Source organism: Caretta caretta, chromosome 2 (assembly GCF_965140235.1).
Source record: "Caretta caretta isolate rCarCar2 chromosome 2, rCarCar1.hap1, whole genome shotgun sequence".
NCBI classification, from domain to species: domain Eukaryota; kingdom Metazoa; phylum Chordata; order Testudines; family Cheloniidae; genus Caretta; species Caretta caretta.
Genome location: NC_134207.1, coordinates 102,471,315 through 102,494,073, shown reverse-complemented (window position 1 = coordinate 102,494,073; position 22,759 = coordinate 102,471,315). Strand labels below are relative to the sequence as shown.

The 22,759-nt window shown below is 42.5% G+C and overlaps 1 protein-coding gene and 2 long non-coding RNA genes across 9 annotated transcripts in view; 1 reads left to right on the top strand and 2 right to left on the bottom strand.

Moving 5' to 3' along the window:
* The window catches only part of ZNF236 (zinc finger protein 236), a 199,259-nt gene that overhangs the window by 127,815 nt on the left and 48,685 nt on the right, over positions 1 to 22,759 (bottom strand). For 5 of the 6 annotated variants that reach the window (XR_007355241.2, XM_048840075.2, XM_048840076.2 and 2 more), the window contains one exon: positions 2,734 to 2,805. Coding sequence is in view for 5 of the 6 variants with exons in the window: in XM_048840075.2 (XP_048696032.1) it covers positions 2,734 to 2,805 (72 nt within the window). In the remaining variant the exon portion in view is untranslated. Of the gene's footprint in view, positions 1 to 2,733; positions 2,806 to 4,891; positions 4,949 to 22,759 lie in introns of those variants that run through there. The other variant, XM_048840080.2, reaches the window with a different exon arrangement.
* LOC142071059 (uncharacterized) lies at positions 11,313 to 11,747 on the bottom strand. The gene is made up of 2 exons (XR_012667010.1): positions 11,657 to 11,747; positions 11,313 to 11,475 (listed from the first exon to the last, which is right to left on the bottom strand). It is a non-coding gene; the product is annotated as an uncharacterized LOC142071059 (long non-coding RNA).
* LOC125632239 (uncharacterized) lies at positions 11,850 to 17,119 on the top strand. 2 transcript variants are annotated; one of them, XR_012667009.1, is made up of 3 exons: positions 11,850 to 11,980; positions 12,017 to 12,152; positions 14,500 to 17,119. It is a non-coding gene; the product is annotated as an uncharacterized LOC125632239 (long non-coding RNA). The 2 variants fall into 2 exon arrangements; XR_012667008.1 differs by having other exon boundaries at positions 11,850 to 12,152.

Genomic DNA, 22,759 nt, shown 5'->3' with positions numbered 1-22,759 from the left:
TACCAAAGTTGGTTCAGGATGAATTTCACTTAGTCTTTCACTGTAATTTTGTTTTCCATCTTGAAAAGCTATTCCTCCACGGCTCTTTCCATAGCTGAAACACTCTCTTGCAGACCTGATAGGGTAAAGACCTTGCCTTCACATTTTGTGATGATTCCAAATGATTAGGATAAAAAAAAATTGTTTCACCTTGCAGTTCCCTCCTGGGAATTGGATGAATAGTTCTGAATCAACATTAAAAAAAGTGAGCTGACACTCACAAGAATAGATATTTGTCACCCTGTGCATACACACACACACACAGTCTTTATCTTTGTTCATCTTATTGAGGATCAGGGTGGCACGATCTCTGCTCAGATCTCAATTTGACAGAAACTCTGTCTAAACAGATTAACAATAATACATATATTCTTCATTTTGTACTTACTGCTGTTAGACCACAGAAAACAATTTTATATATGGAGGTGCAACAACTTCAGAAATAGTACTTTCTGGGAGCAGAATGTAGCAGAGGTCCTTAGAGGAGCAAGCAGTCTTAGTTTGACAGCTCTATAAGCTGCCCGTTCTTCAGCAAGAGGAGGATAACCCTTCATTGAAGGGCTGGCGGAACATAATATTAAGGGGAAAACAATCGATTAGACAATTTAGACAGCATGTGTGTGCATCTGCACTTACACATTAGACTAGGTGTTATGTATGTTTGTATATGTTCACACATAGGTCATAATGTTTCAATGAAACCACAGAAAAGTTTTAGTTACCATTTCCATAATGTTCCCCCATTATATTTATAAAAGTGCCAAGATTTCCTTCCAGGCTGTAACTTTGAATGCTTATCATGTAGCCAACTTATAATACAGCACAAAGAGCCAAATGTTTTATTACTATTCCATAATAAAGAGGTCTGCCATCCAGTCCTTTTAAGAATAAGAAAGCATGGTATTGTTTAGCTTTTAAAAAAAAAAAAAAAAAAACTTTTACTCTTTCCTATCATAAAAATAGTAAAGAACTGTATTTGTCAGACCCGTAATCAACAAGGGTTTGTACCATTTACAAAAAAAAAAAAGTGCATTTTAGTGAAAGCAAAATATTTACAAAAGTTTTCACACTTAAGAGCCTAAGAGACTTAATACCCAATTTTGAGAGGTGCAACCCACTGACTTCAAATTTGAGTTGTAGGCAATAACATATGAAAATCTGACGTTTTTACCAAGAGCAAATGTATATAGCAATGGGAATGCTAATCAGGTGACTATGTGGCTGAAATACCTGCCCTCATCAACTGTTCTGGGGATGAAGTCCTGAGGGAAAAAAAGAAGTACAGTAGACTAAAGTTTCCCCCTCAATCTCTACCACTCAGTCTTTGCTAGCCACCTGCTCACTGCTGATTCTGCTCTGGTTGCTGAGTTACTAATTAGCGGACTCCTTTCTCTGAACACCTGCTTCTTTCTGGAGCCCCACTCAACATCTCTATTATAATGAGGAAGCAGCAAAGGCTAGAAGCAATGTAAATTCCGACCACCAGGGTGCTCACTGACTGCTTAATCACCAGCTGCATAAGAAATGGTTTCGCCTATCCATTAATGATAAGAGGGGAAAAACGGGTGACCAGTTAAGAACATAAGAATGGCCACACTGAGTCAGACAAAAGGTCCATCTAGCCCAGTATCCTGTCTTCTGACAGTGGCCAATGCCAGGTTCCCCAGAGGGAATGAACAGAACAGGTAATCATCATGTAATCCATTCCCTGTCGCCCATTCCCAGCTTCTGGCGAAGTTTTCCCTTGAGTATTGTTTGAAAGCTTTTGAATAATCTGGCATTTACATACATGACAACTGCATCTTATTCATATTAAGCCCTTGTCTTTCTTAAGCACCAAGCTGTCATGCAAAATATATAAGGAATGCCACTTGCAAACCTAATGGACTGTGTATACTGTATTCCAAAGCATTCTAGCTAAAATATCCTTCGTAAGAAAGTATTTTTGAGTCCTAATTTTATTTCTTCTCTATAACAATACCTTTCTCCTCTCAGGTAATCTACTTATTTTTGATTATTTGTAAGTTCCCCACTTTCCACCAAACAAAGGTAGTTGAGCTTGTAGAGACTGATTCAACAAAACAAGTTGAAATCTTCCAAAGAAAGCAATATATTTTAAAAGACAACTGCCTTTTATGAAGGTCAGGGATGGGGGTTTTAATTATAAAATGATATATTAAAAAAGCATTTCAAAGTACACCGTCTGCCACCAGCTCTTATGCTGGTGCTTCCTAGAGAGTCCTGGGAACGCAGCCTTGAAGTTCTCTTCCACAGTTCCTGCATTGCATGAGTCCTCCCTAATGGATGCACTCCCTAATGCTTTTAGAACCCTTTTTATGGTACACTAGTCATCTTACCCACCATACAGAGACTGGAATGGGAGTATCTGACATGTGTTTTCCAAGAGTTTTTGCATGGAGTTGTGTATGCAGTTATCAGGAAATGTTTATGAATTGACTTGTTATACTCCGAATTAACCAATTACAAGAATTAACAGATTTTCATTCACAAATTGGGCACAGCATTATATAAGGCCCTTTAATCAAATATCAATCCACCTTCCAGAGGACTGTGTGTTTGTTAATACATAATATTAATAAATGTTTGCAAAGTTCTGAGAGCTGCAATTCCCCTTTTAACATGCCTGCCATCTCAGTACTGACACAAATAAATTAAGAAAATCTCTATACTTACATTCTTCCATTTATTATCAACAGGTTGCATCAGGTTAGCAGGAGACGTCATTAGAGGCTGGGCCACAGGATCCTACAAACAGAAGAATGGCAAAGACAGTAAGCTACTGTATTAAATGAAAAAAAAAAACATACACTTTATATTAAAGTTAAAACTTACAAATTAGCTTTCAATAACATCAAAACCACAGCTAGAGTAAAAGAGACACTTTAGGGGTTGGATAGATATCCAGGGTTCTCTTCATAATGCATATACATTAACTTAGGGGTTCTCACAACAAATTTTTTGGTGGCCTCAGAGTGCAGCCACCAACTCTTGCTGGTGGCCACTCTGAGAATTTTTCCTGAAGTACTTAATTCACTTTAAGAAAAAAAACAAATAAATATGCAAATATACATGTCCATTGCCATTTATTCGTGTAGGGCTAAGTTCCCTCTAAGCTGTGAGTCTGGGCAAGTGCCCAGCAGGCTATCAAATGCTGCACACTTCAGATGTCCCTCCCCCCACTGCCATACTGCTCCTGCCCACTGCCTTGAAGCTGCTCCCGGGAGCGTCCTGCTTGCTGCGCGGGAGGGGGAGGGGGCACTGATGTCAGGGTGTCCTCCTCTGCCCACTCCTGTACCCCATCTCCACAGAGCAGGGGGAGAGGGAAGCTTGCTGGCAACTGCTGCTGTATCAGAACATGCCAATCTACTTAAAAGGGCAGGTCTCTCTGAGAGCAGGTCTACACTATGGGGCTAAGTCAACCTAAATTACGCAACTCCAGCTATGTGAATAATGTAGCCGGAGTCAACATACTTTAAGGACAACTTATTGTGGTGTCTACACCGCCCTAGGTTGATGGGAGAAACTCTCCCATTGACTTACCTTATGCTTCTCGTTCCAGTGGAGTATCGGAGAGCAATCAGCAGTCAACATAGCGGGTCTTCACCAGACCCGCTAAATCAACCGCCAGTGGATCCATTGCTGCAGCGTTGATCCACAGTAAGTAGAGACAAGGCTCCCCCCCCCCACACACACACACACACAGTCTTTCACACTCACCTCCCAACACATTGTATTACTGTTGTTACTTCTTCCAATGTGTGTTATTTTAGTTTTTTGACTGGTCTATGCATTTCATAATCTTTATTCCTCTCTTATGCTTAAATTTAATTCTTTGAGTAGTGAGTTCTAAAATGCCTAACCCGTCCTGACTGTAGTAATTATCCTTATGGTAATTTTTGAAAAATATATATTATATCTAGGTTTTTGGTTTCTGCTGGTGGCACACATCCGCACATTATCTCAATATGGGGCACATAAAATTCTTTCTGCACATGGATGGAAAAAATTAAAGGGAACACTGATATAGGGTTGTTGGGTTTTTTTTGCAGACTCAATAATAAAAATAATGTACAGTTGCCTCTATTCTTTACTGGACCTAAACAGAATAAAAACAAATAAGTTTTCACGTTCTTGTCTTTTGCTGTTGTAGTTTCTTTTGCTTTTTTGGTTGCTTCTTTTTTTAAAGACTTGCTAGCTAGTAAGTCTGCTTCTTTGAAAAGTGATATTTGTACATTTGTTAATATCATTTGTCACAGCAGCAGACTTGCTAGCTAGCTGCGAGGTAGCAAAAAGTGATATTAACAAACCATACAAATATCACTCTTCACAACAGACTTACTCAGCCATGGCAAGCCAGGGGACAAATTAAGCCGTGGATGAGCCGATCAGTGGGGAGGCAACAGGGGCCAAAGGTGATGGGGGTGGGTTGGTGAGCCCCTGGCCAGCACCCACTGCCATGCAGCTGGATGCCAGAGCCGGAACCCAAAGCTTGGTGGCTGGCACCACGCAGCCAGGATCTGAGAACATGGCTGAAACCCGAAGTTGGAGAACGCAGCAGGGGCCAGGGGCAATTGGAAGGGGGTGGTTAGCCCACTTCCGCCACCACTTGGCTGCTGGGGCTGGATCTGGTGGCCCCGCAGCCACAGCCTGAAACCTTTCGGCTGAGGGACGGAGCCCGCCACCATGTGGCCATAACCCAGGACCAGAGGAGGCAGCGGGGGGCCAGGGGTGGGGTTAAGCCAGGGGACAGAGCCAGGTGATGGTGCCTGCCACCCCACGGCTGAAGCCGGAAACCCAAGTCCCACTGCACCCGGCAAGGTGGTGAACTCACATCGGCTGCCTTCTCCTCTAGCATCTGTGGCTCCAGAGAAGGGCAGGGTGCGAGAGGTGATACTGCTTTGTCCCCTCCCCCGCACCCCCCATCACCACCCAGGCAGCTGTGAACACACGAAAAGAGAAACACTGTCCTAATATATGCCTTCCAGTAACCAGACAGTTACATTTAGTATCAAAGCAAGCTTCTTGGGTAGGATGGGTGCATAGATTTTTTTTGTTTACTTGTTTGTTTTACTATTAATTAGCATTACCATTGTGCCTAGATGCCCCAGTCAAGGAGCAGAACCCGACTGTGCGAGGCACTCTGACAAACAAAGAACAAAAAATGGTCCCTGCCCCAAAGAGCTTATAATCCAAGTATAAGACAAGAGACAACAGATGGATACTGACAGGCAATCCAAGGAAACAGAGAGATATGGGATATATAGATAGATAGAGAGAGAGAGAGAGAGAATATCAACTCCTATCCCCAAATAGATACAAGTGAACTTAATAGTTGCAGGGAAAAATATGCTTTTCAAACAGTATTCACGCTTTTTAAAACAGAAAAGTAAATCCCTTGACCTTACAGTAATAATGCTATAACTTGTATAAACAAAAAAGCCATTTGGCTGCCTTTATTGTTATCTGAGCAATTCCTCCCACAAACTGCTTTCTAACATTCTGTTTCTAACACAACATTGCCCCCAAAGCATGCTAAGCTCTATATATCCAACTGGATTGAGACAAAATATAAGTCTCATTTGCTATGGTCCTTTTTAGAACCAAGCAGCTATTACTAGGTTTGGTTTTTCCCAAATCCTTGGAATTCAAAATGCATCAAGGTCAGCAAACTTTGGCAAAAAAAAATGGGGGTGTTATGTGACCTTTGGCTTCAGCCCCACGGGGCACGTCTACTGGGGCTCATGGCTTCAGCCTCACTCCTGTTGAAGCCCCAGGACCCAACAGGCACCTCCCATGGGGCTGAAGCCCCGAGTCCCAGCAGGCGCACTCCAGCTCTCGAACTTCTGAGGATTGTCATATGTGGCTCGGAGGGTCAGTAAGTTTGGCCACCCCGCTCTAGTGATTCTTTCTAAAGGAGAAAATCCTTAATTTTGATATCTTGAAATACTTATTCAGGTTTGTGAAGTCCAGAAAGAGTCTTAAACCAACAACCTTTGTGGGGGATGAAGAAATACCACGAATTCTTTGCTATCAATAGATTAGGAAGACAGCTTTTATGGATTCCCTTGATAGCAGAGGGTCCACCTTCTATAGGAAGACATTCTCATGAAATGAGTCTTTAAGGAGAGAGGGAGCGAGGAAGGAAGTGAGAGCTAGGACCTGGTGCAGAAGTGGTTGGATAATGCTGCCTGCTTCTTGTTTACAGTGTCACCTGCAAGTGAGAACAGGCGTTTGCATGGCACTGTTGTAGCTGGCATAGCAAGATATTTACGTGCTAGATGCACTAAAAATTCATATGTCCCTCCATGCTTCAACCACCATTCCAGAGGACATATGTCTATGCTGATGATCATAGAATCATAGGACTGGAAGGAAACTTAAGAGGTCATCTAGTTCAATCCACTGCACTCATTGCAGGACTAACTAATAAATAGACCATGGGTTCTGCTCAATAACAATCCAAAGCGGTGCAGACAGAGCATGTTCATTTTCAACCTCGGAGCAGATGCCACCAGCAGAAGGTTGATTTTCCTTTTTGGTGATTTGGGTTCTGTACTTTCCCCACCAGAGTATTGCTCTTTTAAGATTCTGAAAGCATGTTCCCCACCGCATCCCTCTCAGATTTAGGAAGGCACTTCAGATTCTTAAACTCTGAGTTGAGTGCTATAGCTATCCTAACGGTTAACTTTTTAAACAATATTTACATCCCTAATCTGCAGTGAAAGTGTTCTTAAAACAAATAACATGTGCAAGGTCATCATCCAAGACTGCTATAACATAAAATATATGGCAGAATTTGCATAACACAGAACAGGAGACATACAATTCTCCCCCCAGGAGTTCAGTCTCAAATTTAATTAATGCTTTTTTTTTCCTTTTTCTTTTTTTTAAACACGCTTCATCAGCATGCCCTCTGGACTGGTGGTCAAAGCATGAAGGGAGGGGAGGGATAGCTCAGTGGTTTGAGCATTGGCCTGCTAACCCCAGAGTTGTGAGTTCAATCCTTGAGAGGGCCATTTAGGGATCTGGGGCAAAAATTGGGGATTGGTCCTGCTTTGAGCAGGGGGTAGGACTTGATGACCTCCTGAGGTCCCTTCTAACCCTGATATTCTATGATTCTATGACATAATGTTTAGCATATCTGGCAGGTAAATACCTTGCAATGTCTACTACAAAAGCACCATGCAAACGCCGGTTCTCAGTTTCAGGGGAGACTGAAAGTAAGACGTGGACAGCATTATCCCCCATAAATGTAAACAAACTTGTTTGTCTTAGCAACTGGCTGAACAAGAAGTAAAACTGAGTGGACTCAGAGGCTCTAAAGTTTTATACTGTTTTATTTTTGAATGTGGTTATTTTTTGTACATAATTCTACATTTGTAAGTTCAACTTTCATGATAAAGAGAGTGCACAACAGCACTTGTATTAGGTGAATTGCAAAATACTATTTCTTTTGTTTTTCACAGTGCAAATATTTGTAATCAAAAATAAACATAAAGTGAGCAGTGTACACTTTGTATTCTGTGTTGTAACTGAAATCAATATATTTGAAAATGCAGAAAAATATCCAAAAAAATTTAATAAATTTCAGTTGGTATTCTATTGTTTAACAGCGCAATTACAATTGCAACTAATCATGATTAATTTTTTTAGTTAATCATATGAGTTAACTGATAGACCCTAGTCTATTCCACTTCAGGTGACTCCCAAGCAGTTAACTATGGAGAAGCGTTCAGAATCTATCAGAAAAGTGACTGCAGAATAGCCCTCCCGAAGTCAGCATCATCCCTGGGGCCGATGAAATGGCATAGGCTTGGTAAATATGTGAATAGGAGTCTAGGCTCTACATATATCTGTCAACACAATGTTGTTTAAGAAGGCCACGAACGCTACTTGTACCCTAGTGGGGATGTGCAGTTTTCTTGAAAGGCAGTGCTGATTTTACAATAACAATACGTCGAAATGCAGAAGGTGCTCAATCTAGAAATATGCTATGATATAACCACCATTCTGTTCATGCAGAAAACAAATAATTGCCGTGAAGATCTAAACGGTTTTGTCCTGTCCAAATAAAAGGCAAGAGCACAGCAGGCGTCCAGGGAATGAAGTTTTATCTCATCCTTGTGAGAATGTGGTTTAGGAAAAAAGGTAGGTAAAAAGATGATGGTTGAGATGGAAATCAGTAACCAGAGAGAAACTTAGCAATCTTATCTTTGTATATAAAAAATAATCATATATATGGAGGGAATGCCATTAATGCTAGCAGTTTTCCAACCCTCCTAAGTGGAAGTAACTGCCACTAGAAAAGCAACCTTAGTCAACAATACCAGAGAGGATAAAAAGCCATTAGTTCAAACTTAGGAGCCATTAACATGGACAATACTAAGTTCAAATCCCACAGGGAAAATTGTCTCTCTAAAAAGAAAAAAGTCTAGATATTCCTTTTGAAAAATCTTACTGATATAGGATTTGAAAACATCCGATGGCCATGCACAAGAGGATAAAAAGCTGAAATTGCAGCAAGGTGTACTGTTAGATAGCTGAGACAAAGATCTGACTCATTCAGATTATGTATGAAAAATAACTGCATTCAAAAATAAAACAACGTAAAACTTTAGCGCCTAGCGGTCCAGTCAGTCCTACTTCTTGTTCAGCCAATTTCTAAAACAAACAAATTTGTTTACTTTTATGGGAGATAATACTGCCTACTTCTTATTTACAATGTCACCTACAAGTGAGAATGGGCATTCACGTGGCACTTTTGTAGCCAGCATTGCCAGATATGCTAACCATTCATATGCCCCTTCATGCTTCGGCCACCATTCCAGAGGACATGCTTCCATGCTGATGATGCTTGTTTACAAAAGAAAAAAATGTGTTAATTAAATTTGAGACTGAACTTCTTGAGGGGGGAGAATTGTATGTCTCCTGTTCTGTGTTATGCAAATTCTGCCATTTATTTCATGTTATAGCAGTCTTGGATGATGACCCAGCACATGCTGTGCATTTTAAGAACACTTTCTGTAGATTTGACAAAGCATAAAGAAGGTACCAATATGAGATTTCTAAAGATAGCTACAGTGCTCGACCCAAGGTTTAAGAATCTGAAGTGCCTTCCAAAATCTGAGAGGGACGAGGTTTGAATCGGAAGTCTTAAAAGAGCAACACTCCAATGCAGAAACTACAGAACACAAACCATCACAAAAGAAAATCAACCTTCTGCTGGTATCATCTGGCTCAGATGATGAAAATGAACATATGTCAGTCCACACTACTATGGATTGTTATCGAGCAGAACCCATCATCAGCATGGACACATGTCCTCTGCGTGGTTGAAGCGTAAAGGGACATACAAATTTTTAGCGCATCTGGCAGGTAAATATCTTGTGATGCAGGCTAAAACAGTGCCATGCAAATGCCTGTTCTCACTTTCAGGTGACCTTGTAAACAAGAAGGCGGCAGCATTATCTCTTGCAAATGTGAACAACTTGTTTGTCTGAGTGATTGGCTGAACAAGAAGAAAGACTGAGTGGACTTATAGGCACTAAAGTTTTACATTGTTTTGTTTTTAAATGCAGTTCCGTAACCAAAAATAAAAAAATAAAAATCTACATTTGTAAGTTGCACTTTCACAATAAAGAAATTGCATTACAGTACTTGTCTGAGGTGAATTGAAAAATACTATTTCTTTTATCATTTTTACTGTGCAAATATTTGTAATAAAATATAATATAAAGCGAGCACTGTACACTTTGTATTCTGTGTTGTAATTTAAATCAATATATTTGAAAATGTAGAAAAACTTCCAAAATATTTAAAAAAATTAAATTGGTATTCTATTGTTAAACAGCGCGAGTAAATCTGCAATTAATCGTGATTAAATTTTTTTTAGTTAATTGCGTAAGTTAACTGCGATTAACGGACAGCCCTATTTCATTTAGAATGCAAAAATTCCAGAAAGGCTGGCTGTTACGAGGCTGTCAAGCTGATCTGCCCTGTCAGCTGATCTGTCAAGCTGATCCTCTCCACCCAGCCCCTCAGGTAAAACACTGCTGTCATATTGTCTATACGTATTTGAACATACTTGCCCTTTCTCTGGTGGAGAAAAACCTGGCAGAAAAACTCTGAAAATTGCCCTCAATTATACAACATTTGTGTGGGGGGTTTGTTTGCCCACAGACCTTGAGCTTGCAAGGGACACAGATGTGCACCCCAGCCCAAGAAAGATGTGTCCATGACCAGAGTCAGAGTAGGAAGGGAAGAGGAGGAGACAACGAAACATTGAACTGGACTCTCCACCACTTCAAGGAAGATGGCACACTTGGCAGGTCTGTGAATCAATGTGTCCAGAGGATGAGTTAATGGACAGTAGATGAATTTTAACCAGCCTTAAAGACATCTCAGGTATAGTTTGGCACGCTGAGTCACCTACATGCAAGACGCCACATGTCCTAAAAGTTGCATCCAGTTTCTCATCATTGTTTGTATATAATCTTGGAGGAAATTGCATAATTCCAGGATCACTGGAAACCTGACCTGAGGAAGGTATGGCATTGTTGAGATTGAATCTAGCAATGCTTCGATAAACTCTATTCTCTGCACCGGAAAGAGACTGTATAATCAGGCTCAACTGGTCAAATACAATCTGAATTGCTCTGATGCCTTCTGTTTTAGGAATGCCACCAAATAAGCCAGTCATCCAGATAGGGGTATACCTGAATAGCGATTCTGTGAAGAAGGGCAGCTACTCCAACCATGCATTTGATAAACACTCTGGGAGCTGATGACAGACCAAAGGGGAGGACAATAAATCTGAGAAACCTGTTCTGGTGTGATGAATGACCACACGAGAGCAGCACACCAATCTTCAGGATTGAGTGATGGGATAAACGACAACAAGGATATCATACAAAACTATCTTTCTTATTTCAGAGTAACAGCCGTGTTAGTCTGTATTCGCAAAAAGAAAAGGAGTACTTGTGGCACCTTAGAGACTAACCAATTTATTTGAGCATAAGCTTTCGTGAGCTACAGCTCACTTCATCGGATGCATACTGTGGAAAATACAGAAAATGTTTTATACACACAAACCATGAAAAAATGGGTGTTTATCACTACAAAAGGTTTTCTCTCCCCCCACTCTACTCTCCTGCTGGTAATAGCTTATCTAAAGTGATCACTCTCCTTACAATGCGTATGATAATGTTAAGGAAAAGTTAGCACGTGACTCCATTTTGGTTTGGGGCCCACCATTGTTTAAATGCCAGCACATCATACACCAGGAGGAGTAATCCTTAGATATTGAATCCCTGTGAAAATCCTCCTCCTTGTCTCCAGCCTGCCTTGACTCCCAGTATCTGGTTTTTGTCAGTCTCTAACTCCCTGTCTCTTGGCCTTGATGTGAGGCCTCCCATCCTGATAATAAAAAGAAAAGGAGTACTTGTGGCACCTTAGAGACTAACCAATTTATTTGAGCTTTCGTGAGCTACAGCTCACTTCATCGCTCATGCTCAAATAAATTGGTTAGTCTCTAAGGCGCCACAAGAACTCCTTTTCTTTTTGCGAATACAGACTAACACGGCTGTTACGCTGAAACCTGATAATAAAAGTTACTGATGCATAGCTTTAGGACCATGCTGTGTAATTAACATACTGGTATAGCACGAGGAATGCACCAAGCAGGGATAGGTGGTAGATAAGACAAGGGTTTGTTTATTGGCTAAGGTTTCCGATGCACGAGGGCAACATGCTTTGCTAAAAGGTATATAACCTTTGTATAATTTGCATTCAGGGTCCCCTCCTGGCTAGCAGGGGGGCACCACGCTCGAGTGTAATAAACTTAGTGTCTTTTGGGAACTCTGCAGTTGTGGACTTTGTTTCTGTGCCTCAGCCTAGATTCGAACTGTGCGTGTCCTATCAGGTATAATTCGCAGCACTGGTGTGCGTGTCCTACCAGGTATAATTCGCAGCACTGGTGTGCGTGTCCTACAAGGTGTAATTCGTAACAGTTTTGGCGACCACGAAGGGACTCTAGGCTCGCCCCAACAAGCGAGACTACACTCCTCCTCTCGGACAGCTCCAGCCGGCACAGGGTGAGTTCACCTTTGAGAACTCCGAGGGGGGAGGGGTGTGAGCCGTCGCTTAGGCGATAAGGTGGCACATTTTGTGTTCTTTTGGTAGCCCATTATAGGTTCTGGGCAGAGTGTAAGTAAGGGGACCCCTTTGGCTGAAATTCTCAAGAATTGGGGGAATATTTCTGGCACCCATGGGTTAGGCAAAAAAAAAAAGCTGTTATTTTATGTAAGGTTGAGTGGCCAGCACTAACAACTCAAACATCTGTTAAATGGTCACCAGATGGGTCCTTTGCTGGGGATACATTAACAGTGCTTAAAAGAAGGCTGGAGAACAAAGCTCCAGCCCAGATAAATTATTGGTATGTATGGGACAACTGGGCTTATGCGCATGCAAAGGGACATCCTCTTTCCTCCTCCTTTTCTTATTCATCTCAGGGGTCTCCAGCCCCGCTCTGTGCTATGCCTGCTTCTGCCCCTCCTCCCGCTTACCCTCGGCTTTCTGACTTATGCCCGTCACCTCCTTGCTTGCCAATTAGCCGTGCTTTCTGTCCAGGTAATAAGCCTCATGTGGGGAGGACTCGGGTAGCCCTTGTAAGTAAAAATATTTAAAAAAAAAAAAACCAGGAGGGCTGGGGGCTAGTTAAAAAGCCCACCCTCCTTGTTAATTTGGTAGTGAAACAAAGCTGGTGCTCATGGAAGGGACAGTTCAAAGAAAAAAAAAAACAGGATCAGGCCCAAGCGGGCAGGCAACAGATAAAAAGATTGGAAAACAGGTTAAAAACTTAAAGGTCATAGTAAAAAAAAAAGGAGTAAATAATTACAGGAATAAAAAACGTAAATCTCGGAATAATACTTAAAATGGTAAAATCTAAGTAATTGGGTGTCATTTTGAAAAATAAGCAAGTAATTTAAAAAAAAAAGTAAAAAGTTAACTCTTTAGTTGCTGGAAAGAATTAAGCAGTTAAACTTTGTAAAATACTAAGAAGAAAAAAAAATTCTTGGTTTCTTTGCAGCCATTTGGGAAAAAAATGGGCCCTTTTCCAAAGAAATGCAATTATACAGTGCTACTTAATTAATATCTTATTAGGTTCCAAGAGGCTACAATAGGTGGTGTCTTCCTTTTCAGGTCGCTGTGTGTTTGACAGCAGAAGTTAAAAGTAAAAGGCAATCAAAAGTCTGGTAAAGTTTATTGTACCCTTTTTAAAGTAAGAATCTTTAACCTGTGGATCCAAAAGCAAGCCGGAAAGCATTTATTTTAATGTAAATTACCTAACTAATAAGGTAGAGGCGACTGAAACCTGGGCTGCCTATAAAACAAATACAAGAAAATATGGGTAATTCCTCTGTTTTGCCTGCAATTAACAAGGGTATTTATATAAAAAGGAAATATTTTAAGCAATGACTGACTGCCCAAAAGGGGTAGATCTGTGTTTTATTTTTGTCTTTCAGAAAATCAGAGAAAACTGATGCCAGCTGAAAAGCAATTCAACATCTCATGAATTTACTGGCACAATAGAAATTCTGTTCTGTGTTCTATGTCCTGTCTTGTGGTGTTTGTCTTGTGGCCAGAATTGCTGTGTTTAATTTTTCATAGGACAGTTTAGTTTAAAACTAAATAGAAGGGTTAAATCAAAATGCAGATACTTGTTTTATTCAACTTGGAATACAAAGTGTTTAAATAATATCAAAAAATGTAATATACTAAAGTTTAATACATTTGCTTAAATAAAAAAAAAAATTATTGGCCAGATCTTTTAATTAAAAAAAATTGTTGTTAAAATTTGCACACCAACAGTCTTTGAAAGCAAGGACATCAAAGGTTAACCCACTCCCCATATTATACATGAGATCCTTCTGGCTACCTCACATTTCTAGCCAGAGGGCTGGGAAGGGAAAAAAGCTATTGGACACCAGAAGTTGTACCAAGTGGACTCCTCAAAAGTGGGTGTGCTTGTCCTGGCTTGTTGCTCCAAAGCTCTGTAATAGAGTCATTTTCCTAGAAGGGTATATATGGCATACATTATACAATAAGACTAAAGTGCTGTATAATGGGCAATGTACATGTGTTCCTTTTTAAACAAAAATGTATAAGTAAAAAGTGAAAGTTTCCTTTGCAGGTTAATAAAAGTCAAGAAGGGGGAAAAAAAAATAATAAAACGGAGGACGAGCTAATTCAACGCTGTAGCTGGCAGGCTTGGCAGGCTCGGTCCAAAGATAAGACACTGGCCTGCCCAAGGACACTACTCACAGCTAGGATTTGGCTAACAGCCAAGAAAGAGGGGGGCTTAAATGTGCCCAAGCAGCTGTGAGATCTGCAACACACTGCCAGACATTAATGAAATGTGTTAGGTCTCTATATTTACAGGTAAAAGAAGTCCTGCTTCAAGAATCCTGAGCAAACCTGCCATTTGTTAAAACCAGGTGACTGGGTCTACATAAAGGTCCCTCGACAAAATACTACTCTGGCCCCATTCTGAAAAGGCCCTTATTAAGTCCTGCTAACTACCAACACCGCTGTGAAGTGCCAAGGACTGACTGCCTAGACCCATGCTTCTTACTGCAAAAAGACCCCTCCACCTCGAGGTGACTTCACTTCGACTACTGATCAGTCTGTCCCTCCTTCTGGGTTTTTTTTTTTCTTTCCTCCTTTTGAACAGCAAAAAAAAAACAAAAAAAAACAAGGTGAAGTGCTAGTAACCTCTCCCTTGTCCACTGACAAAGCTAACCTGCATTCAGTATTTGCTAAAGAAACCAAAGCACTACAGGGTGACGTGCTAGTAACCTCTCCCCTGTATAATGCAAAACCATGCCTGTTCCAAGAGAGAAGGAATGCCTGCTCTGCTAAAACCACCAAAATCCAAAGATTCCTAACTGCAAAAGACACTGAAAATTGGCCCTGATGGCAAAAACGGAGCATTGTACGTTGGCAGGGAGAAAGTTATGAAATGTATTCTTAAGAATGTAAAGTAAAGTGGTGGGGTGGGTTTATTCCAGAGGCTGGAACTGTGCTTGTAGGCAAGTATAAATACCAAAAACGCCTTACAGCCACGAACATTACTCCCACCATCTGCCACCACTCCTTTGCAGGTAAAGGGTTCCTGGATCCATCATAGCTACGTTAAGTTGGCGCTGGGACCCCCACCTGACCCTGACAAGCCACTGGATGAGCCACTTCACGAATGAACACCACGACCAACCCATGGACTAAGCTTTCCAGCTACTGGGACCTTCACAGCCCACCAGGACTTTTTGTGTTCCTGTTTATTGGACTTACATTGGGGGTAGTGTTTTTTGTATAGTACAGGGGAGGATGTCGACATTGGTATGGTTTGCCTGGGGGGAGGGGGGGGTTCTATCCCTATTCCCAAGTCCAGTACAAGGATGGGAGGGCAATAGCTTCTTGAATGTAACCTGTGCTATCAAACAGAGTGTAAATCGAACGCAGTGTTGGATTTGTATTTGTACCCCCACATATTTAGGTCAGAGCGTCCCGTTGGTAGGGGTACCTATCCCCCTTAATCGAACACTCCAAGCTAAGCTATGGGCAAACACTATATTTAACTGGAATGTTACAATCCAAATATGGTTTATTGATATGGTGGCCCAGAGTAATTATGCTTTATGTGTGTCACGATGTAAGGGCATAGAAAATACAGTTTTTGTAAGGAATTTTGTAGGGTGCAAGGACACCACCCAAATCAGCTCTGGTGCGGGAGGCCCCTCTACCTACTCCAGGACCCCGTGGCCGGTCCCCGAGGGGTCTGGCTGGTATTGGTTATGCAATCACACAGCCTATAAGGTTCTCCCAGCAGGATGGTGTGGTACATGTACCTTAGGGGCTATAGTACCCGCCATGACAGTACACCAGAACCTGACCCGGGGAGAGATCCGCAATCTAGTATGGAGGGACCGACGAAGTATTCCTTTAAACCCCCTTTCTTATCGGCCCAAAGGCTTTCATTCCTTTGTGCGTTGGTTTCTGCCATGGTTGGAAGTAAGCGAGCTGGAAAAAGCTATAGTTAACATTTCAGCTGCTTTGGAACTAATGGCAAATGCTACTGCAGATGCTCTCTCTGCCCTTCAAATTGAAGTCACCCAGCTATCCCAAACTACATTGCAAAACCACCTAGCCCTGGATTATCTCCTTGCAAATCAGGGCGGGTTTTGTGCTCTGGTCAATTCAAGCTGTTGTGTATTTGTAAATCAGCACCATAGAATGGAAACTGACATCCACATCCTCAAGCAACAGGCAGCCCTATTCCACCACATCAGCCTCGACACTACCAAAGCCGGATTCCAGGAGGTCTGGGACTGGCTCACCTCATGGCTACCGGATGTGGGGACTTGGGGACGGCGTATTTTGTATTTACTTTTTTTGACTGTTATTGTTTTTGCGTTATTTTTTGTATGCCTACAATGCTGCAGTATGTGCTGTCGGCAGTTGCTAACCCTGCAGCGCGGTTACTCAGCCCCGATATAGCTTACTGACGTACAAAAAAAAAAGGGAGGACTGTTAAGGAAAAGTTAGCACATGTGACTCCATTTTGGTTTGGGGCCCACCATTGTTTAAATGCCAGCACATCATACACCAGGAGGAGTAATCCTTAGATATTGAATCCCTGTGAAAATCCTCCTCCTTGTCTCCAGCCTGCCTTGACTCCCAGTATCTGGTTTTTGTCAGTCTCTAACTCCCTGTCTCTTGGCCTTGATGTGAGGCCTCCCATCCTGATAATAAAAGTTACTGATGCATAGCTTTAGGACCATGCTGTGTAATTAACATACTGGTATAGCACGAGGAATGCACCAAGCAGGGATAGGTGGTAGATAAGACAAGGGTTTGTTTATTGGCTAAGGTTTCCGATGCACGAGGGCAACATGCTTTGCTAAAAGGTATATAACCTTTGTATAATTTGCATTCAGGGTCCCCTCCTGGCTAGCAGGGGGGCACCACGCTCGAGCGTAATAAACTTAGTGTCTTTTGGGAACTCTGCAGTTGTGGACTTTGTTTCTGTGCCTCAGCCTAGATTCAAACTGTGCGTGTCCTACCAGGTGTAATTCGCAGCACTGGTGTGCGTGTCCTACCAGGTGTAATTCGTAGCACTTGTGTGCGTGTCCTACCAGGTGTAATTCGCAGCAGTTGTGTGCGTGTCCTACAAGGTGTAATTCGTCAAGGTGGGCCATTTCCAGCACAAATCCAGGGTTTAACAAGAACGTCTGAGGAACAGTTGGGGAGGGAGGGGGGCGGGATAATAAACAAGGGGAAATAGGCTTGAATAGAGACTGGGAATGGTTGATTCATTATAAAAAGTAACCTAAGTTAATTGTATTCAATTTGCAAATTAATTCCAATTCAGCAGTCTCTCGTTGGAGTCTGTTTTCAAAGTTTTTTTTGTTGAAGGATAGTCACTTTGAGATCAGAAATCGAGTGACCAGAGAGGTTGAAGTGTTCTCCGACCGGTTTATGAATGTTATAATTCTTGACATCTGATTTGTGTCCATTTATTCTTTTACGTAGAGACTGTCCAGTTTGACCAATGTACATGGCAGAGGGGCATTGCTGGCACATGATGGCATATATCACATTGGTGGATGTGCAGGTGAACGAGCCTTTGATAGTGTGGCTGGTGTTGTTAGGCCCTGTGATGGTGTCCCCTGAATAGATATGTGGGCACAGTTGGCAATGGGCTTTGTTGCAAGGATAGGTTCCTGGGTTAGTGGTTCTGTTGTGTGGTATGTGGTTGCTGGTGAGTATTTGCTTCAGGTTGGGGGGCTGTCTGTAGGCAAGGACTGGCTTGTGTCCCAAGATTTGTGAGAGTATTGGGTCATCCTTCAGGATAGGTTGTAGATCCTTGATAATGCGTTGGAGGGGTTTTAGTTGGGGACTGAAGGTGACTGCTAGTGGCATTCTGTTATTTTCTTTGTTAGGCCTGTCCTGTAGTAGGTGACTTCTGGGAACTCTTCTGGCTCTAACAATCTGTTTCTTCACTTCCGCAGGTGGGTATTGTAGTTGTAAGACTGCTTGATAGAGATCTTGTAGGTGTTTGTCTCTGTCTGAGGGGTTGGAGCAAATGCAGTTGTATCGCAGAGCTTGCCTGTAGACAATGGATCGTGTGGTGCGGTCTGGATGAAAGCTGGAGGCATGTAGGTGGGAATAGCAGTCAGTAGGTTTCCGGTATAAGGTGGTGTTTATATCACCATCATTTATTAGCACTGTAGTGTCCAGGAAGTGGATCTCTTGTGTGGACTGGACCAGGCTGAGGTTGATGGTGGGATGGAAATTGTTGAAATCATGATGGAATTCCTCAAGGGCTTCTTTTCCATGGGTCCAGATGATGAAGATGTCATCAATATAGCGCACGTAGAGTAGGGGCGTTAGGGGACGAGAGCTGAGGAAGCGTAGTTCTAAGTCAGCCATAAAAATGTTGGCATACTGTGGGGCCATGCGGGTACCCATAGCAGTGCCGCTGATTTGAAGGTATACATTGTCCCCAAATGTAAAATAGTTATAGGTAAGGACAAATGCCCCTCTGCCATGTACATTGGGCAAACTGGACAGTCTCTACGTAAAAGAATAAATGGACATAAATCAGATGTCAAGAATTATAACATTCATAAACTTGGCTTGAATAGAGACTGGGAATGGTTGATTCATTATAAAAAGTAACCTATTTCCCCTTGTTTATTATCCCCCCCCCGACCCCCCTCCCACTGTTCCTCAGACGTTCTTGTTAAACCCTGGATTTGTGCTGGAAATGGCCCACCTTGATTATCATACACATTGTAAGGAGAGTGATCACTTTAGATAAGCTATTACCAGCAGGAGAGTAGGGTGGGGGGAGAGAAAACCTTTTGTAGTGATAAACACCCATTTTTTCATGGTTTGTGTGTATAAAAACATTTTCTGTATTTTCCACAGTATGCATCCGATGAAGTGAGCTGTAGCTCATGAAAGCTTATGCTCAAATAAATTGGTTAGTCTCTAAGGTGCCACAAGTACTCCTTTTCTTTTATCTTTCTTATGTATTTGTTTGAGTTTTGTAGGTCTAAGATGGGCCTTAGCCAGCATCTCCCCCACACACACACGCTTTGATTTCTGTGTAAGGAAACGTCTCAAATAAAAATCTCTCCCCTAATACAGTAAGGAAGAACCACTAACATGAGAAGGAACCTGGTGAGGCACAGGGAAGGGGAAAGGGAAGCAGATCTAGTTCTTTGCTGTAACATGTAGTCCAGTTCAACAGTGCTTAGAACCCATTTGTAGATAGTGATGGTTTTCCAGGCACCTAGGAAATCAGACAGTATGTTTCCAAATGGAGGTGAAGAAGAAAAAGAAGATCCCCGATAATGAATATGTTGCTCTCTGACTGAGCACTGCTTTGACATAGTAGGGTGCTGTTCTAAGGTTGAGACGTGTGCTTCATTCCAGGTAAGTCCAGCTATCTTTGAGGGTAACAGGATTGCCTCTGCAGCTGCTATTGAGGAAACTGATTCCTGGAGAGGGGAGTAGGGAGTCACCCTAGAATCTGAGGGTGTGTAACACCTCTCTTCTTTTCCCAGGAAACAGTGAGGAACGCTTAAAGGACAAATGCTCAATAATTTGTTGTTCCTATATAGATATGCTCAAATATTTCATCCACAAGCATCGTAACTGAAATCACCACCACTCTCACTACCAAACTCATTGCACCTAGAGCAGCCTGGAGTGATAGTCAAGCAAATAGACAATCCTTAGTCAGCATAGGCCAGAGTTGTTGTTTGGCATCACCAGAAACCTTAACTCCAAACTTGGACAAAGTATCTATGTTTCAATAATCATATCTTGCCAGCCAAGACTGATTGGCTATGTGGACAGGAAAGCCTTCCTGAGAGGAAGATGGAAAGGTGTTGCCATAGAGAGGTAGAGTTGTTTCAGTAATACACCTGTCTCGGCCATGACAGTGCTGTGAAAATAACCTTCGCCCCTTCCTGTTTGAGCAAGATCTTGAGAATTAGAGGTAGGGGTGGGTAAGCATACAGCAAGACACGGGGTCATGGTGTTAAGACATCTCCCAACAAACTGTGACTGCATTCTCCCTTGAAGCAGAAAAAGATGACATTTTGTATTGGTTGCGGTAGCAAAAAGATCTGCTCCCAGGTTTGGCGGATGCTGTGGAAGACTTTGGGAGGTTTTCAATAGTATTCTGCACCCCTCTCAGGAGTACAGAAGACTGGACCCAAGATGCTTTCTGCATAACACTGCAGTAGCTAATGATCTAGAAGTCATGTCAGCTGCAACAACTGCCCCTCAGAAATGAGGGACTGCAATTACTCTTTTTGGTTCTGTGGCAAGCATTCAGTAAGTGTGTAAACTTAACTGTTAGAATCGTATTTCCCCATCAAGGCCTGGTAATTTGTGACTCAAAATTGAAGAGCCACCGATTAATAGCTTTTCCATCCCAGAAGCTCCAATCATTTTGACTTTGTCCGAAGGAGAGGGTCTAGAACGATCCTGATTATTTCTTTCATTAACTGCATCCACCCCCAGGAAATTAGGAGTGGGATGGGAGAAAAAGTGCTCTATTCCCTTGGCTGGAATGTAGTATTTTTTAACTGTCAGTTTGCAGGGGTTTGCCATAAGGTGCATGCAGTTGATTTCAGTGTCTCTTCAATCAGCAGAGCAATTTTTCCCTGGGGGCTGATATTTAAAATGCACACCAGGGAATGCGGAGACTCCTGAACAGCTTCTTATGGGATCTGGAAGGATTCCACCAGATGTTTTGTCTTTTCCTGGGAAGCCCTAAAGTCAACAGCATAAGACAGTGGCAGTGGCATTACCATCTCGTCTGGGGAGGAGGAGTACTTGGCTGATGGAGGCAAGCTTACATCAGTCTGTGGCTCTTGGTCCTCTTGTGCCTCTCTTACTGTCAAGGGAGCATGTGGCACCAGAGAATGCTTTGTTGGTGCCTGTGCATGATTATACAATGCCAATGGGTGTTAGGGTTTCTTTCTAGCTGGCACCCCGTAAAACATTTTACCAAAGTACTCCCAGGGGTTCCAGTACTGGAGTAAGGGAAGGTCCTCAATGGCATTCGTATCATCTAGGGCTAGGGCACTTGGAGGGCTCCAGTAAATGGACTCATAAGGGCGTGATGGTATGGTACTGAGGGAGAGCTCTGTACCGAGACCTCAAGTCACAAGTACCATCCCCTGGGCTAAAAAGGGGGGCGGGAGGGGAGTCCCAGGCATCGGTGCCAGTACCGAGGGTTGGACATCTGACAGAGACTCAGGCTGCAGCTGTCAAAACAGTACTAAAGAGGGTGCTCTAGTAGACCACCTTAGCAGGGGAGACACCGGTTCATTCAAAACAAGAAGGTCCTGCGGGAAAAGGAACGTGGAGGGTGGTGGAGGGCAATGATAGCCTACGGTCGGAGACTAAAACAGTGACAGAGTCAGGAAAATGGATAGGTGCCAAGTGCCAAGGAGACGTTGGTGCATGCAGTACCAAAAAGCCAATAAAGGAGCTTAAACAAGACAATGGTGCCAGAACATGGGGGAGAAGACCTATGAAAGCTAAGAAGTGCTGGGATAGAAGCCACACTGTGAACACTTATCTGCACAAGATTTCTTATGGGGTACTGACACCTCCATTTCCACTTCAGTTGGAGCCTCAGCAATACTCCTTAAGAGAGACAATGTCTCCCAAGAATGAGATTTACAGGATGACCTACCCTTCTTGTTTCCCTGATAGATGAAAGAGGCTTCTTCCTTTATGAAGTCTTAGCCTCTGGGGATGCTGTCAGGGTTGAAGCAGTAATTGAAGCAGCATGGGATGTTGAGGCTGATGTACTGGGGAAAGCACATCCCCTGGAGCTAGGGAGTATTACATTAATAGAAGTTTCAACCTAGCCTTTCTGTCCTTCCTAGACCGGTCTTTAAACCGTAAGAGACCCCCAGAAGCTTTTGAACGTACCATGAAATCTTTCTATTTATTTATTATTATTGCTATTGCAGTGTGAAAAATGTTTCTCTGGAGTCTGGACCTTGACCAAGAAATTTGGATCTTGACAAAAAATAATTGACTACCACTGGTGTAAGGTGTTGACCATCCTCCCAAAAAGGTCTTAAATTTTTTTGAAATTGCTTAGAGCTGACATTGCAACCAAACCAATATTCTTATCCAAGGAAGTGGCATCCACTGTGTCCCCAGTCGGGTAGTCCTCTGTTTGACGGCCTCAGCATCCCACACATCAATATACTGGATGCTGAGTGGAGGTAGTGTTTGGTACTGGTGCAGAGAGACAAAGGTCTGGGCTGGTGCAAGGTGAGATGGAAACTGATGGGAAAACTCCTGCAGTCTGATGGTCTATTGGAATATGATTAGACTTCACATGATTAGACTTCAATGCCATGGTGAGAACCTGAAAAGACTCTTGGATATAGGATCACATTTGTCAGGGTCACACAGAACCCTGCATCAAGTCTTTCAAGAAGCCCAATATCTGAGAAGGGCTAAGAAGAGATTGAAGGATCCCATGTCTTTGTGCAGAGAATGGCATAGGGAATTCTCAAAGCCCCCTCGATGGTACTCTGTACCATTCATGCAAAGGTGTGAGCCTCTGTGGTGGGCTTGGAAGAGGACCAGGGCT